The sequence below is a fragment of the Belonocnema kinseyi genome, chromosome 1, assembly GCF_010883055.1.
Source record: "Belonocnema kinseyi isolate 2016_QV_RU_SX_M_011 chromosome 1, B_treatae_v1, whole genome shotgun sequence".
NCBI classification, from domain to species: Eukaryota; Metazoa; Arthropoda; class Insecta; order Hymenoptera; family Cynipidae; genus Belonocnema; species Belonocnema kinseyi.
Window position 1 is genome coordinate 169,353,058 of NC_046657.1, and position 17,024 is coordinate 169,370,081.

At 33.9% G+C, this 17,024-nt stretch overlaps 1 protein-coding gene across 2 annotated transcripts in view; it reads left to right on the forward strand.

Moving 5' to 3' along the window:
- The window catches only part of LOC117175061 (S-methyl-5'-thioadenosine phosphorylase), a 49,566-nt gene that overhangs the window by 27,778 nt on the left and 4,764 nt on the right, over window positions 1-17,024 (forward strand). Inside the window, exon 6 of one of the 2 annotated variants that reach the window (XM_033364609.1) lies at window positions 13,110-13,989. The exons of the other annotated variant lie outside the window; for it this stretch is intronic. Within the exon in view, the coding sequence (XP_033220500.1) occupies window positions 13,110-13,205 (96 nt within the window). The 3' untranslated portion in view covers window positions 13,206-13,989. Of the gene's footprint in view, window positions 1-13,109; window positions 13,990-17,024 lie in introns of those variants that run through there. 2 annotated transcript variants of the gene reach the window in all.

The following is a 17,024-nucleotide window of genomic DNA, read 5'->3' on the forward strand; positions in this document are numbered from 1 at the left end:
AGCCTTGGAGGAGATTATGTTGAGAAATAAAAAAAAAAAATTCTTAAAAACGTTGTTTTTCTTGGTCAGGCCGGAAACTTATCAATCCACCCTCGTATAGCCTCGCATATTGCTATTGATTCTGCAGTAAAAATTGAAGCTTCTGGAAAATTTTATATTTCAAATATATGTCAAGTTGAGGGCAGAAAATTGCTAAGCCTACGGATTTGTCTGAAGTTTTTAACCATCCGTAAAGAAAAAAGTTCTTTCATTTAAGCTTTTCGAAAAGATGTTCTGAAAATCATTATCAGGAGATCGGCTCTGTTGAAGTGATTTATCAGTTTGTAGATCTATATGAAAGTTAGAGAATTGCATTTCGTAGTCAAAAAGGTAATTAATTGGTGTAGCAGAACAGTAGATTAGGGGTGTGTAATCCTTCCCTCCATACTTATGTTTATATGATATATATGATTTTAAGAGCAGAAAGCCTTTTTTAATGTTAAAAGGAACTTGGTTTTGTGAAGAGTAATTGTACAACTTTTATAGTAGTTCATGTACCGGATGACCGAACTTAGAGAAGGAACTAATAAGAAATCTGTCTATTACCAGTACAAATCTGTTAAAAAGGGAGAATTCTTTTAATTCTGCCTGCCTGAGATTAATTGGTGTTGATATTCTGTAGCCTAATATTATTCTGAGGAACTTGTTATGAAGAACACTTAACATTCCATACCAGTTATCATCAAAGATGGACAATGCATGGCATCTATATTCCATGAAGGTACGAGCTAACGAGATATACAAAATTCTTAAAGTTTTTGGGTTACATCCCCACCAAGTACCTCTCAAACATTTCAGGATATTGAATACTTTGTTTTTTCTTTAAATTAATTTATTGAATTGTAAATCCCATTAAAGGTTACTTCGGAAGATTATTCCTAAAAGTAGAGCTTCAGAACTTGGATGAATGGATGATGTTATCCAGAGTGACATGGGTATCATCAGGTATAAGTATACAGTTTGAGAAAATTACTAGTTTAGATTTAGTAGGTGATATGGATAAGCCTCTTCTTTTTAGATATGAATTTAAAAGATTTAGGCTGCATTGCAATATTTGAATACACTGTTCCAGGAAATTGGAAGTAACGTAGGGAGCTATGCCATCTGCGTATTACAATATTTGGCATAAATGGTGTAATGTTTTGTGTAAACCTAAGTTGTAAATGGTGTATAGTATTGGACTTGAGATGCAACCTTGTGGGAGTCCCTTTTTAAAGGTGGACGGTCCTCTATTACTACCACTGATTTTAAACTGAACTTGTTTATTTGTTTTTAGGTTGTATATAAATTTTCAGATTTTGCTTGGTAATCTAAGTTGTATCATCTCATGAACCAAAATTTACGGTATTACATCATTAAAGGCTCCGTTAATGTCTAAGAAGAGACTGGCCTTGTAAGAGTTTGTAACCAACGACGTATGGAACTGTGTGGAGGGTATGGCTAAACTGTCAGCACAGGAACGACCCTTTCTGAAGCCATTTTGTAAGCGTGGAAGTAAGTTGTTGTATTCCAACCACTTGTTTAGTCTGACTAATACAAGTTTTTCCATTAATTTGAGAAAACATGAAGCAAGAGAAACTGGTCTAAATTTGCCCGGTGAGGACTTAGGTATTAGCAAAATAAGAAAGTTTTTCCACGGTGTAGGGAAAATACCTTCATCTAGGATATGATTAGAAATCCAAAGCAAACGTCTGAAAGAGTTTTTAGGAAGATTTTGAATAACTTCAAAACTAATTTTATCTAATCCTGGAGAAGATTTTGCCTTTGAGTTTTTTAAGGCCAATTTGAGTTCTTGCATCTGAAAGGGGGAATCGAAAATTTCTGCATTTAAAACGCCATCAGAGCATGTTGGAGGTCTACGTGCCTGACTGTATATGAAGTCTGGTAGTTGAGGCAGATCTGCATTAATATCTTTAGCACTATTGACAAGCTGTTCCATATAACTTTCCATCTGAGCGATAACCTCAAGATTTTGAGGACTGGCGGTGGGTGATGGTGGAAATAGTTTCCTGTGTTTGAAACCATTAATCTTTGACCAGGCACTCGTTATAGGAGTCTTGAATATAAGTGATTCACAGTAAGAATGAAAGCTATTTTTCTTTATTGTTTTGAGTGTTTTTATAAACTAGGCATCGTACAGCTTGAGTTCGATATAGTTGTCGTAGTTTGGCGTTGTTAATACTTGTTTGGTTAGCTAATCTGATTCTAACAATCCTGTCACACTCCTTGTTCCACCAAGGCGGAGAACAAGGATTGTTTTTAAAACGAGAAGGTTTTTCATCTATATTAGGGCCCGCTTTATGAAGTGCACTATCGTTGTCCTTGAAAAGGTCGCAATACGTTTCTAAAATGGTAGCCAAATTAGTTAATTGCAGTGAGATTTCATGCTCACATTTAGACAGATCCTCTCTGAAAACACTCCAATTGACTTTTTTAAAGTTATATTTATTTGTAAAGAATTGATCATGGGAACAAGGTATAATTAGGTTAATTATTATTGTGAAATGATCGCTACTCATTTTGTCAGTGAAGGTATTCCATGAATATCGCGTATTAAGAGTGTTGGATACTATTGAGAGGTCAACAGCTGATTTTCACTTGTCGGGGCCGGTGCATAGCGTACGGTTCCCATTATTGATGATACTGTAATTAAATTGTTAAACATGGTATAAGAGATTATTACCTATCGGACCAAGATCGGGCCAAGATCTGTAGGAATGGAAATAGCTAGAGTATCCAGTTTATCTTCGACTCCATAAACGTCAATGATATTAGAGGGAGTATAACTGCAATGAGTATACCTTCTCCTATTCTATTTTCACGTTCTTTACGAATTAAATTAAAGTTTTCAAGTTGAAATTAGGACTTGGGTTTTAGCCAGGTTTCACTAAGAAGAATGATATCATAGTTGTGAATTAGTTTATCTAAACATCCTTTTTTATTATAAATGCTTCTACAATTCTATTGAAAAATTCTTAGTTTAGATATTTTTGTCATTCTTGTTAATAGGTGAGTAGGTGTAGTACTGGCAGTATATTATGGAGTATTAACTTATTCGTTTCAATTTAGATTGGGAAAGTGGAAGGTGCACTTGGGTCCGTTCACAAATTACGTAAGACGTTTTTCTTTTGTTTGAATAAAGAAGAGCATAAAATTACTATGAAGTTGAGAAGGACACAACGATATAAGCAAAAGAAAAACGTCTTACGTAATTTGTGGACGATCCCCTAGTTGTATTAGCAGCAATGAGGATAGACACAGGTGTTTGAGTGAGATCGAGAGTAGATAATAATGGTGCAAATTGATTAACAAACTGCGCCAAAAAGGAAATCTTGTGTGTAGCTTGTGTGTGTAGCTTGTGTGTAAGAAAAAGCTCCTGGAGAAGTAGGCCTAACGCCTGCTCCAAGCAGACAGTCCAAATCAACGTTGCCTAATTGCGGAAAACTAGAGTAATTTAGATGAGGGTAAAGCGAAGCGTAAGCAGTCGATTTCGTCAGAGATTTTGTCTCTTGCGAGGTGCGAACCTTTGAAATTCAGACAAACGGGTGAATCAGATTGTTTTGGACAAGAAACATTTGTGTTGTGCGGTTTATCCCCGCAGTGAAGACATCTTGGGTTCTTACACTGAGAGGCCACGTGGTCGTAGGGAAAGCAAGAAAGCACAGCGTGATATACACTTGTTCATGTATCCAGGTGAACCCCCAGAAAACCATTGTCGAAAAAGTTAGTTGCATTTGATGTTAGTTAATTAAGGTTTTGGTGTCAGTCTTTTAGAGCACCTGGATGGGCCTGATATACCTCTTTTTGAATGCCTGGATGGGCCAGATTGATTCATATCTTCTTGAAGGTCATCTGGAATTTCTTCAGGATCACCCTCATTCTCTTTCTCAGTTTTTTCTTCCTCTTCTTCCTCCTCCTCTTCTTCTTTTTCTTCTTCTGCTTCTTCTTCTTCATCTTCTTCGTCTTCTACTGATGCTAATAATTTTTCAAGTTTCTCTTCATTTTCCTCGACCTCGTCGGAGTGTGCTAGTAGGATAGATTTATTTACTTTGTTAAAACTGTGATTTTTTTATTCTTCTACAAGCATTCATCTTTTATTTTTGCTTCAAAAAAAACTTCTCACCGTCTTTCTAAATCCTACACTAACCACTATCTTGCATTATTTTTTAGATCTTTGCAAAAATATGTATACAATTATTTGAAATCGATTTTTTCTCAACAATATAATTTTGTGGTTTCATAAAGAACAAAGAAGAAATCTCCCTAATTACGTATACTTTAAAAACAATCACGCTGATACTAGTGTGGGCATTGCGCAACGTTTTTCCAGATACTTTATGTCAGTCTATAGTCAGTCAGTCTGAAGCGAGGCCTAAATCAGTTTAAACGACTCCATAGATTTTTCGAATTTTTACATGAGTAAGGATGACATTTATTGTAAATTGCACAAAGTAAAGTTAATAAAGAGGCCGGTCCGTATGGGATACGCCCCTCCTTGATTAGGTCATGCTGCTCTTCGCTGATTCATCCGTTATATCTAACTTTTAATAAGTCAACTACTAAGGGTTACTTTCCTTTGGAATAGAAAAGGGGCATAGTTTCCCCTATTTTTAAATCAGGTAACTGCCACAATTTAAGAGACTATAGGTCAATTACTCTGCTCAGCTCCATCCCTTAAATCTTTGAGAGTATCATTTGTCATAAACTCTACCAAGCTTCGGTCAATATCATCATCGATTAGCAGCACGGTTTTATGAGGGATAGATCTATGATTACAAAGTTGTGTACATATACGCATCCCTTATCTACAGAGTATCCTTATAGTATCCATATAGTATCCCTTCCGTATCATGCAACAAAAATTTAAAACAAACAGCAAGATCAACCTTTTAAATGATAAAATTTGGATTCTACGTTAAAATTCCGATTAGGAGGTCACGGAGTAATCGCAATAGTTTGTTCTTTTATAAGGGTAAAATGTTAAAACAAAAAAAATGTGACATATAACTTCTATTGACTGCCACATTTTAAACGCATCATCTGTAAGTAGCAGTCAGCAGGCATTCTAGGTCTTATAATTTTTAATTTTAACCGTTGCAAAAGCAAAAACTATTGCGATTACTCCGTCATCTTCTAATGAGAATTTTAACCTAGAATCCGAATTTCACCAATTTAAAAGTTGAGCTTGCTGTTTTTGTGAGTTTTTGTTGCATGATGCGGAAGGGATGTTATGTTGGTACTATAAGGATACTCTCTAGAGTATCCTTTCCGTTCACCCGGTCCGCTAGGGTATCTTCCAATGTGCTCTCCTGGCTTTCGAGCTAACTGGAGGGTAAGTTGCAATCAGTTCGAGTCAATGGCAGTTTCTCAAAATATTTTTTACTCACATCTGTGGTACCGCAGGAATCGCACCTGGGTCTACTCATGTTCCTTTTCTATATTAATGATATTAGTGGGTTTATTAGCTTTTGGGTTTTCTCCTATTTGCGGATAACTTTGAAATGTTTTTTGTAGTTGACTCCTATCTGGATTGCATCGAAATTCAAAATGATCTCGATCGCCTGCATGAATGGTGCAACCTGAGTCGTATGTCAATTAATAAAAAAAATGCTCAGCAATTAAGTTGTTCATGAAGAAAGTCACTATAATCCACCAGTACAAAATCGGAGGGGTCGAACTGACTAGAGTCACTCAGGTGCTAGACATTGGTTATCTTCAGAATTTGATTTGACGCCAACTCATTCATAAATAATCGTAACAACCAGCGGTGTATCAGCTTAGAAGCATAGTGCGTAACGCGATTTATATCCGCAGTGATTCAAACCTTTCGAATTGTTCTTACTTAGATTTAAGCATTATCCTTAGTTAGTAAGTTTATGTGTATCATAGGGTTTTGCGCGTTCATTGATTCAAAAATAAATAAAAAGAATAGAGAGAAAAGAAAGAAGTTATAATGACTTTTTAAAGTTGTAAGACTGTTAAATTAACTCTTATTTAGTTTTTTATCACACCATAAAACTGTATTGTTGAGAAAAAGTCAATTTTCAAAGATTATATACATATTTTCGCAAAAATATCAAAAATAACTGGAGATAGAAGAAAGTGTCGAAGGCACTTTCCATTAACATTATCACAGGAATAATTTTGCAAAAAGGATCAAGTATGGTTTTTCAGTGGATAGAATATCTCTTTTCTCCCTAAGCCTCAATAACAGGATAACTTTAATGGAATATAATATTCATGTTAGGACGAATCTAAAATTTTGTTTAAACGCTGGGATTTTTGAGTAAATGTACTATGAATATTTACAGTTGTTACACAAAAAGTTACAACTTCAAATTTTCTGGTATAATTTCAAAAGCAACATCTCCTATCATATTAATTACTACTAATGCTCTAGATCATTTTGCAGTTTTTAAGTTTCTACAATTCTAGGTTACCCATATAATATTGTTAAATATTGTTAATATTCTATTAATTATTTATAATTTCTGTTTTTTTTTTCATTTCTTTCTTTATCTTATTTACTTTTTGAAAATAATTATTTGAAACTATTTGGAAGTAATGTGACGTTATAGATTATCTTATTTTAGGGATCGGAGTATACGCTAAATTATTTTCAACGCAACAACCTTAAAGATACGTCTGTTCTGAATAAGGATATTTAGAGAATCGTAACCAGTCAAGAAGAGCGAAAACTTTTCTATCACTTGATTTTTGCACATTGAATCGTAAGTTGTTGAGGAGGAATTTTCCAAATCCTGTTTGCTATCTGATTTTTATTTTCTTAATCTTTACTCTGTCGTTCCTATACACAGAAACGAAATTTCTTTGTGAACTAATTTCTCTGTATTTTCTTTTGTTTCTCTATGTAGAAACGGAGGTTCTTTCTATACTGACTTCTTTTTACTCTCTCTGTAGTTCCTCTTAGGAACAGAGTTTCTTTTTTGTTTTCTTTTCCTCTATTCTCACTTTTTCCTCTTGTAGGAACGTAGTTTCTTTTTCTTAATTTTTCCTAACCCTCTTTCTCTCTCGTTCCTCTCGTAGTAAAGAAAGTTTCTTTTTCTATTATTGCCCTCTGCAGTTATGCTAATGGCAGGATACAGCATGCCATACCGTCAGGGCCTCACTGCGTAATGAGCAACATATGGACCTGCATCTGTCTCAAGGATTGCCGACATGGCCTGCTGAGCTATCTACAGAGCCTGCCGGCACTGTACAGACAGTGTGCAGGAAAATTCAATTCTTTCAAAAGTTATTGTGCTAACTTCCAAAAATCTACAGGCCCACGAACGAACGCACTAGCACAGGCAGACTCATTCGTATAAAAACCAATTTTTCGGAGTCGGGGGGTCGCAAAACGTGAAATTTTTCAAAAACGGGGGGGGGGGGGCAATTTCACACAAAGCTAATACCCTCTCTAATTAGAATAATTTAAAAAGAGAAAAGAAAAACGAGCTGAGACAAAGGGTGAGGTTATAATAATAAATGTACTCACCACAATTCCGTTCATCTATCAATTCTCCTTTCACGTTGGAGTAATCATTGCACGATGGTGATTACACGTACACTATGCGGCGCTTTTCTTGCACACTATGAATACAATTAAAAAACACGGAAACAAAACACGTACAACGGGTTGCAGGCCCGCAATTTGCACGCGCAATTTGAAATATTCTCATCATCATAACATTATTACGTTATTACGCATTCTTCCTGAGGCTCATGAAATTTTTAGTGATATTCAATTACCTGTTATTCACAGTTTGATCTTCTTTAAACGTATAAGGCAGATCATGCAGCCAAGCTGCAGGTACTGTGCGATCACAAGATGACATGCACGGTATGTTTGCGATCTGCTCACTGTGTGCATGTATTGTGTGCCAGCAAGGCCTGATGCTGTCATGCTGCAGCAGAATTGTTATCTGGGTTACATTACCAGAACAAGGGGTGTTTGACACCCCTCGTATTTAAATCGTAATTTACCCTTCTAACTTTAAACTGAGCTTAGTTCCGCAGGAATTGGAGCAGTATTAGATCGACCTACTTCAGATAGGGTACTTATATTAGACAGAAATATGCAACCACGATATTGGTTCCTGGACAGTTCGCGGGAAACAGTGCGATGAGCATGTCGTATAGTTTAATTAAAATTAAGTTTAGGATATCAGAATAATGGTCTGCTGCAGTGCTCCGTTTTGTAAAAACAGAAGCGAGGATGGATTTGAGCCTTAGTGTTTTCCACTAGGACAAAGATAAAGACTTTCAATGTGGATCATAAGTTGCAAACGCCACGAATCGAAACCGATTTCAAATTCAAGACTATGCGAAGTAATTTCTCATATTTATTACTATAGCAATATAATTCAAATATATGGGGTCTGAAGATTATGTTTATATATAATTAAATTGCCTATGAGAATTTTTTTGATATATGAAATCGAAATAAGATCCAGAAGAAAGAAGGGTTAGGAACCCGGTTTTCTACTGAACGACGAACGTTAACCCACGCAAATAAAAAAGATGTATGATGTGAGATATAATTAGCTATCATAATAAACTCTTGGAAAGAAAGTGTAATAATGTCTAACCTATAGTCTATTATTATTTTATTATTTGTTACTATTTATTTAATAAATCATATGATTATAATTTTGGTGTACGCCTATTTGTAAACTGAGTAAAACTTAGTTTAGAATTATAATTTTTGCAAGAACTATTTTTTGGCAAATTGTGGCTTAAAAAATCATATAGTGTAATTTAAATATTCGATATATTGTGTCACATGTAATTTTATTTAAAATTTATGTTTTGATAATAATGCTTTGGACCAGGATCTGAATGGTGGCCTTGAAGTTGACTTTGGCGTTGCTCCTCAAGGTTATTTCAAGGTTTGAGTTTAAACAATCTTGTTTGAATTTACACGACCCTGGAATGACCCCGAAGGTCACTGGGTCAAGTGACCTTGATGAATATCTGAACGTAAAATTTTGCGTTCTTTGGATTGGCGGTGTCAAAAATAGAGAGGGGGGGGGGGTCCGATACTTTTTGATGACCTTGTATAATTTGATATCAAGTTAGCGATTTTAAATTTGGCGGGGAACCAAGATGGCAGCTTGCACATTCCCATCTAACATAGTACATCATCATACAATAGCATTTCCACTTGGAATAAATGAGGACTCAGGTTGAAGATTTCGTGAGAACCCGTCACCTATGCAACTACTGTAAGTCGTTTAGAACCACCCATTAACCTCTCGGAGGCCGCGTCAAGCACATGGTTATGACCAGCCCGATGTATCGCCCCCACATTTCTGTTTTCTTACGATCCGGAGGGGAATTTTCGGTTAAACAAATCCAACAGATGGCGCCACAACAAGTAGGTCTGCCTTTTTCATTGAATTGCATTAAGAAAAAGCAAAAATAATTAAAAACTTGATACTATTTGCAAATAAACAAAAAAATAGATGAAAAAATAATTCTAACTATTACTAATTATTTAAAAAAAGAAAAAGTCATGAAAATATGTAGTTTAATATGAATAAAATTTAATTTTGAGATACATTTTGAAAGCAGTTCGAACTTTACATTTTTGTGATTTATTTTGCTCATATTATTGATTTTATTATTTGTTAAAGTTAAACAAACTTATTTTTTGTTAAAATTACTAATGTAGCTAATGAAAAAATTAATAATATTAAAGACCTCAATGACAAAAATATTTAAAACATATACATGATCAGAAGAATTAATAAACAATATATGACGTATATTGTATATTGAGGGAATAATTTAGTAAAAAGGTAATGAAAAGACTAATAAATGAGAAAGTGGATTTAATATTAATTAATATAATGTATATATTTATTAAAATTGAACCGAATATCATGTATACATTTATACAGTGCAATCATTTATTTGCCGCCTAATCTTGAAAGCTTTTTTCTCGCTGCATTCAACCCCTAATAATTTTATTAAAAATTTTTTATTTAAAGGAGATTTTGAATAAATAGTTAATTATATTATTGCAAACTTCATTTCTAAAATGAACACACTATAAACTTTTGAACTCTATAAACAAACGTACCGTATTCATGACGAAGTGTAGGAGGAAATTCACTTATTTCGTTCAGCTTGACGCTCCGAACTTTTGACTTCTCTATTTGTTTATTAGTAATTTTTCTACTCAAAGCATGGAAAAACTGAAATTTTGTACATAACAATTTTTTATGCTTTAATAACTGATCAGAAAAACTTTATATTGACTAAAATTAATGTTTAGGGACTCATAAAATACAAATAATTTGTTTATCATTCCACTTATGTTTTTTTAATCGCTACAATGACTACATTTATTCCTAAAAAATGTATCTTTGATAATATTTTGGTGGAATATAATAACTTACATGTTTATAAACAATTAACATAAAAAATGTCCCAATGTTGGCAGTATCACTCGGAAAAAGTCGAGTTTTCAATCGTAATAGATTGGAACTGAATCATAACACTGCATGCAATAACCCACCGATTTGGCCATCAAAGAAAATTTAAATTTGATAAAACCTTAAGTTTAAATATTTTGTCACAAGAATTGTTAATAACAGTGGTTATTTCTAACTCTTCTAATAATTTTGTGACTAGCAGTCATTCGTCCAATGGCTTAAAACATTTCCAGTGCAAAAAAATTTTCTATGCGAAGGGGTAAACATTTTAAATTTGTTTATTTAATTTGTTTACAAAAATCTAAATTGTTATATTTTATCAAATATCATTAAATATTTATTATTTTAAGGAATATCTGAATTCGTTCTGGCCATTGAAGGAAAATTATAATTTGAAAAGTCTTAAATTCTAATATTTTGACATAAAAATTGTTTATCACAGTGGTTATTATAAACTTTTAAATTATTTTTGTTTTTAAATGTCATTCCTATATCTATGGGAAGCACTTTTAACAAAAAAATTTTTTTTCACCGATAAGAAGACTTTGTTCATACTTAGACTGGAAAAATTATTAATAAAAAAATAGAGGAGACAAAATTTCGGAGAGTCAAGATCTATAGAATTTAATAATCTTTAATTTAAAACTGGAAAATTCAAAATCGCAAGAAAATTGAAGGCTCTGAACATTTTTTAATGAAAAAGTGCATTTCCTCCAACTGTGAGTCATGTGTACAGTACGTTTGTTTATAGATTTTAATAGCTTATGGTATGTTCATTTTAGAAATGAGGTTTGCAATAATATAATTAACTATTTAATTCAAAATATCCTTTAAATTAAAAATTTTAAATTAAATTATTAGGGGCTGAATGCAGCGATAAAAAAGCTTTCAAGGTTAAGAAACAAATAAATTATTGAACTGTATAAATGTATATATGATGTTGGGTTCAATTTAAATAAATATATATACATTATATTAAATCCATTTTCTTATTTATCATTCGTGTCATTGACTTTTTTCCAAATAATTCCTTTAAACATTTTAATTACAATTACCACTACTTTTTAAATATATTTCCTTCAAAACTTGGAATTAAAAAAATTTTAAAAGAATAAAAATTCTTTACTTTGCAACTGAAGTTGTAGTCTTACATATTCTAATTATTATCATATTTATATTGGATATAATTAATATATTTTTCATTAATTCTTCTGATCATGTATATGTTTTAAATATTTTTGTCATTGAGGTCTTTAATATTATTAATTTTTTAATTAGCTACATTAATAATTTCAACAATAAATAATTTTTTTTAACTTTAACAAATGATAAAATCAATAATATGAGCAAAATAAATCACAAAAATATAAAGTTCGAACTGCTTTCAAAATGCATGTCAAGATTAAATTTTATTCATATTAAACTACATATTTTCATGACTTTTTCTTTTTTGAAATAATTAGTAATAGTTACTCTTATTTCTTCATATATTCTTTTTTTGTTTATTTGCAAACAGCATCAAGTTTTTAATTATTTGTGCTTGTATTTTTTTTTAATGCAATTCAATGAAAAAGACGGACCTACTTTTTGTGGTGCCATCTGTTGACTTAGTTTGACCGACATTTCCCCTCCGGATCGTAAGAAAACTACTGCTGCATACACATACACGGTCGAGGCAGGGGGTTGGTCATAACTAATGAGAATTAGTTCAGTATTTTATACGTCCTTATAAAAGTACTGTAAAAGCAAATGAGAGCTTAGTTTAGGACACTTATTGTCAACGCGATATATATGTTTAAACATTTGTATTCAAATAAAACCACCTTTATTCGTTAGAATTTTCTTGCAATTATTAATGGGGTGTGAAGTAAATCATAGCGAAGAGCCTTCTATCACTTAATTTACGCGGAGTTTTTTTGTACTGTTTTCCTCTGTTCTCTCTCGTTGCTCTTGCAGGAACGAAGTTTATTTTGTCTAATTTTTCTCAACTCTCTGTCTCCCTCCTTCAAATTGCAGGAACGGAGTTTCTTCTTCTATTATTTTTCTCTCTTTTCTCTCTTTCTTTCGATCTTCGCGTAGGAAAGGAGTTTCTTTTTTCTCTTAATTTATCGGCAAATATTGCTACAAGTAATCGAGCACCTCCTACTGTTCGAGATTGCGATGGAACAAAACTTCGAAATTAATCTCCATTAAGAAGCTTGCCTATGTATAACTATTACATTTATTGAATTCTCAATAAATCAGTTTACACAGTTATGTCAACCACCATTTTGTCAACTATTAAATTTTACAACGGATTTCGAAGTGGGACGACAAGTTCTATTACTGTAGGAAAGAAAAAGTAAAATTTCCTTATTGAATTGACACAAATCAAACTAAAAAAAAAATTGTGACTTCAGTTAATAAATTTGTGTTTTCAATGTTTTAATTTAAATATTCATAAATTTGAAAAAAACTTCATAAAGTCGTGAAGATACAAATCATATTATATCCTTTTAAGGCCAACATATTTTATTCGCTGATTTGAAATGCCGCAATTAAACGGATTCGGTCAAAAGATATATTCACCTTGAATCTACATTTTGAAGTATTAATAATTAAGTAATCATAATAATCTATTATTTCCAGGCTCGTCTACTTTCAGGGATACTCGGGCGCAAAAATCGCCCCTTCTTAAGATGTGGCAAGAAAAATGTTAATTCCTTCGTGCTCAGTTTTGCGTAATTTTAATTAACACGATATTAAGAAAAAAAGACTAATGTATGTTAGAAAATGTATCCTATAAACTCTGAAAATTTTCTGACAAATTTTGAAAACAATTTTAAGAAATTGAAATATTTGTTCCAAAAAGTCATATGCATTCACATGTGAACATTATACCAACTATGCTAGCCTACCTGAAAATCCAACCCTATAATCATAATTTTCCAAATAATAATTTTTACTTAGCGGAGATGCTTGCATTGTAGATTCGTGTCTAAAATTTATAGGGGCACCCAATTTTCTAAATATAATTTTTGTTCTACTTCAACAAAATGCAAATCTTAAATGTATAGACGAATCGTCGACTTTTCTGCAAATTTGGTAAGCTTATTATTAGTCGTCCATTTATTTTGGTAGTTTCAGTGAAAAAAGTGGTGTCCTAAATTAATAGGGGCACTTGAAGAGAATTCATTCTTCCAACAAAATTTCTCGTAGTGAAATTATGTAATCAAAAAATTAAAGTGTTCCTTAAAAATGTTATTTCTATGTTATAATCTTTCCCCGTAATCTACTTTAATAATCTACTTTCACCCAGCCTGTTACATAAAATAAACGTTGATAAAGTAGGAAGTGGGCTTCCCGCTCCACCCTTCCCGTATATTCGGACTGGGTCGAACGGGGATGAGCGCGCGCTTGAGTCGAAGGGTGGGGGTAAGAGAAGTTCCAACAATTGTACGTGTGTGGCGCATGCACGATGTTTAGCGCCTTCACGCCTTATAACAAAGCTATAATCACCCCGCGGCCATACGGTTGTGCAGGCCTAGGACTAGGAGTGGGAGAACACTACTTTCTGGTCGTAATTACCTAAAACCTGACGACCGGGAAGTCAGTCTTGTGATCTCTGCGCCCTGATACGGATAACGCTGTGCACCCTAACTCACCACGGATCTCCAGACGACGCTCCCAGAGCTTGACTGACTCCTTCTTGAGATCACCAAATCCACTTACGGTACCTTGGCTTCACTGCCCGAGAGCCCTACCATCTCGATAGCCCGCTCGTGGCTTCGCTGCCCCGTTCGGGCTTTACTAAATCTCCCACTTGGAAGTTCATCAGCGTAAGTTTGGTTAATAAAACACAGTTATATGTAAATTGATTGATTATTGACTTCACCTTGTTTCTCGATAATCCCAATTCCAAGTCCCATCCCTTAATTTTGCGAGATCCCTCACAGCTTATAATACAAAAATAATCATTTTTATTCGTTCATTTTTGAACAGGATTTCCATCAAAATATTTTTCCAGAATAGATTGTTAGCCGGTGTAGTCGTGCTTGTGTGATAAACAACAACAGAAGCTGCCGACGGTCACACAACAAAAGGCTGCAGAAGAATTAAAAATGAAGTAACACCTCACGTCTCTAAAAGTACGGTGCACTTAGATTTGAAGGATTGTCCACATTTAATCACATGCAGGCACGCTACAATTTTGCGGAAGAGAAGCTGCATTGGACGCATGAATGGTCGAAGGTGCCTGACGTATTATGCATTTATTTTTGCATTCTTAACAATTAGCTTATTTTAGTCTACGTAATATCATATAAGGTTTTTGGTCTTTTATATGTGTTTCAAATTATCTGGTACGGCGGAAAAAATTTTAATTTAGATGGTCCAGAAGGATCACGATACTATTGCCTCATGGTATGGGCAGCATAGAGCAGTTTTGGAAAAGTTGGTTTGGTTTTCATTACCCATAAAATTAACAGCGAAGATGATCAGGCAGTGCTTGAAGAACATCCCAAGCCCTCTATTCCAGCGATTCCCAAACTAGTGCCGCCGGCCGATAAGGCTGCCGCCGGCAGGGGGATGCCACCCCGGGCCGGGCAGCTGGGCAGGCTCCCCGCTGCGAGCAGAAGGCTACTTTCCTCGACTTTCGTGTACCTACCACGAATGACCCTTTCATTGCTATGAACTTGCAATAACTAAAATTATAAAGACTTAGCTCAATTAAATTTTAATTGGCTGAATGAATTTCGTGATATAATTTAAAGAAAATGAAAACAAAGTTTTTGAAAATCGGTTAATATCCGAACTGATAAATGAAATATTTACAAATCTTGTGAACGCAACAAAAGTGCGATAACTCTTGAAGTTTTTATCCGATCTTCTACCTTTTTTTAACGTTTATTTGATAATCTAACAAATCTAACGGAACTTATTTAAATTCTATTGATTAATACTTAACCAACTTTTCATTTTTCTCAACCGGCTCTAATTCTCTAACAACGAAAAGGTCAGCGAAGCAAGCAACCGAGCATGAGCGACTAGCGTCCAGTGTCTCACTTGGGTTCCAGTATTGTGAAAAAATTTTAGGGTGGGGCCCCTGCCGCTCCCCAGAAAGTGCATAAAAAGTTTGGGAATCGCTGCTCTATTCGACCACTCTGCTCTGCTCGATTGACATTCTAATAGGAGAACGCGTCAATACATGCCAATAAGTCTACCAAGGATTGGTCGGCCAAAACGAAGATTCCAGTACTTGAGTGACCTCCCGTTTCTCCGGACCTCAAACCGACTGAAAATGTTTGAGCTATGATGGATTGCGATGTTTCTGACAACGCTAAGCAGTGTGCGACAGTCTCAAAGCTCAAGGAGGCGCTACAATCAGCGTAGGACAACATCAGTGCAAAAAGTCTTTAAACTCCTAATGTTTCAATGTCAAAGCGAATAATAATATTCAAGAACGATGGAGAAGCGTTTGACTACTAATTCTTTGTAAATATAGCTTTAATTAATTTAATTATCATTTATGAATATAACTTCAATTAATTGAAGGAAGCAATTTATTTTGAAAACCCGAATTTTCTTCAATTGCCTCTATTATTTTTAAATAATACTTTTTTCACTAAAGCATCTAAAATAAACGAACGACTTGTATTAGGCTTGCCAAATTTGGAGACAACCCGCCAATATGACTTTATAATACACTTAAAAACTTCGATGCATTTTGCTAAAGTAGAAAAAAAATTTGGTGCCCCTATAAATTTAGAACACACTGTATACGCAGTTTACACACATCGTAAATTTTAATAATTCTAAATGTTTTCGTGGTTATAATGAGGATGGCACTCAGAAAAATATTTGCTTGAATCAAAGAAAGATTTATGTGATCCAATGTCAAAGCTAGAATTAGTTTTATTCAAATTAAATTTGTTTGAATTAAAGAATGGTGCGTTCGAATCAAATCGAAGCTTGTGTTAAGTAACAGGCGTAATGGATCAACACGAAAAAGAGTTTATGTGTATGTGGGGTACGATTTACTGTGGTACGAGTTCGGCCCAAACGCGTTTTCGACAGTAGCTCTCTGTCGCACTCGTGGACACACATTGGAGTTTTCTCTGAAGCGACTCTTATTTGATCTAAATTATTTTACACGCTTTTACTTTACACCCGCCAGTTCAACCAGGCTCAGTGAATAGTTTCCGTCAGTCATAATTTACCTATCTATATTTGCCAGTTACCGTTCATCTATACGGGAAAAATGAAGATCCTGATTAGTACACTGCTTCTCACAATAAATGTTTTTTTAAATTCTTGTGGTAAGTGTGGCTAATATAATATTTGAACATTGTGAATATAAAATAATATGAATACCTTAAATTCGCATTTGTTATTGAAACCGTATTGAAGACAGAAAATATAAATATTTTACACTGTCAAAAACGGATTAAAAGTAAATATCCTAGTACAGTCTGTCAAGTTAAAGCGTGGGTGGCTTTACTTGCAGTCGGTAAGGTGTATCGACATGATTTTGGTGTCAAAATATTAAGAAGAGCTCCCTCTTTC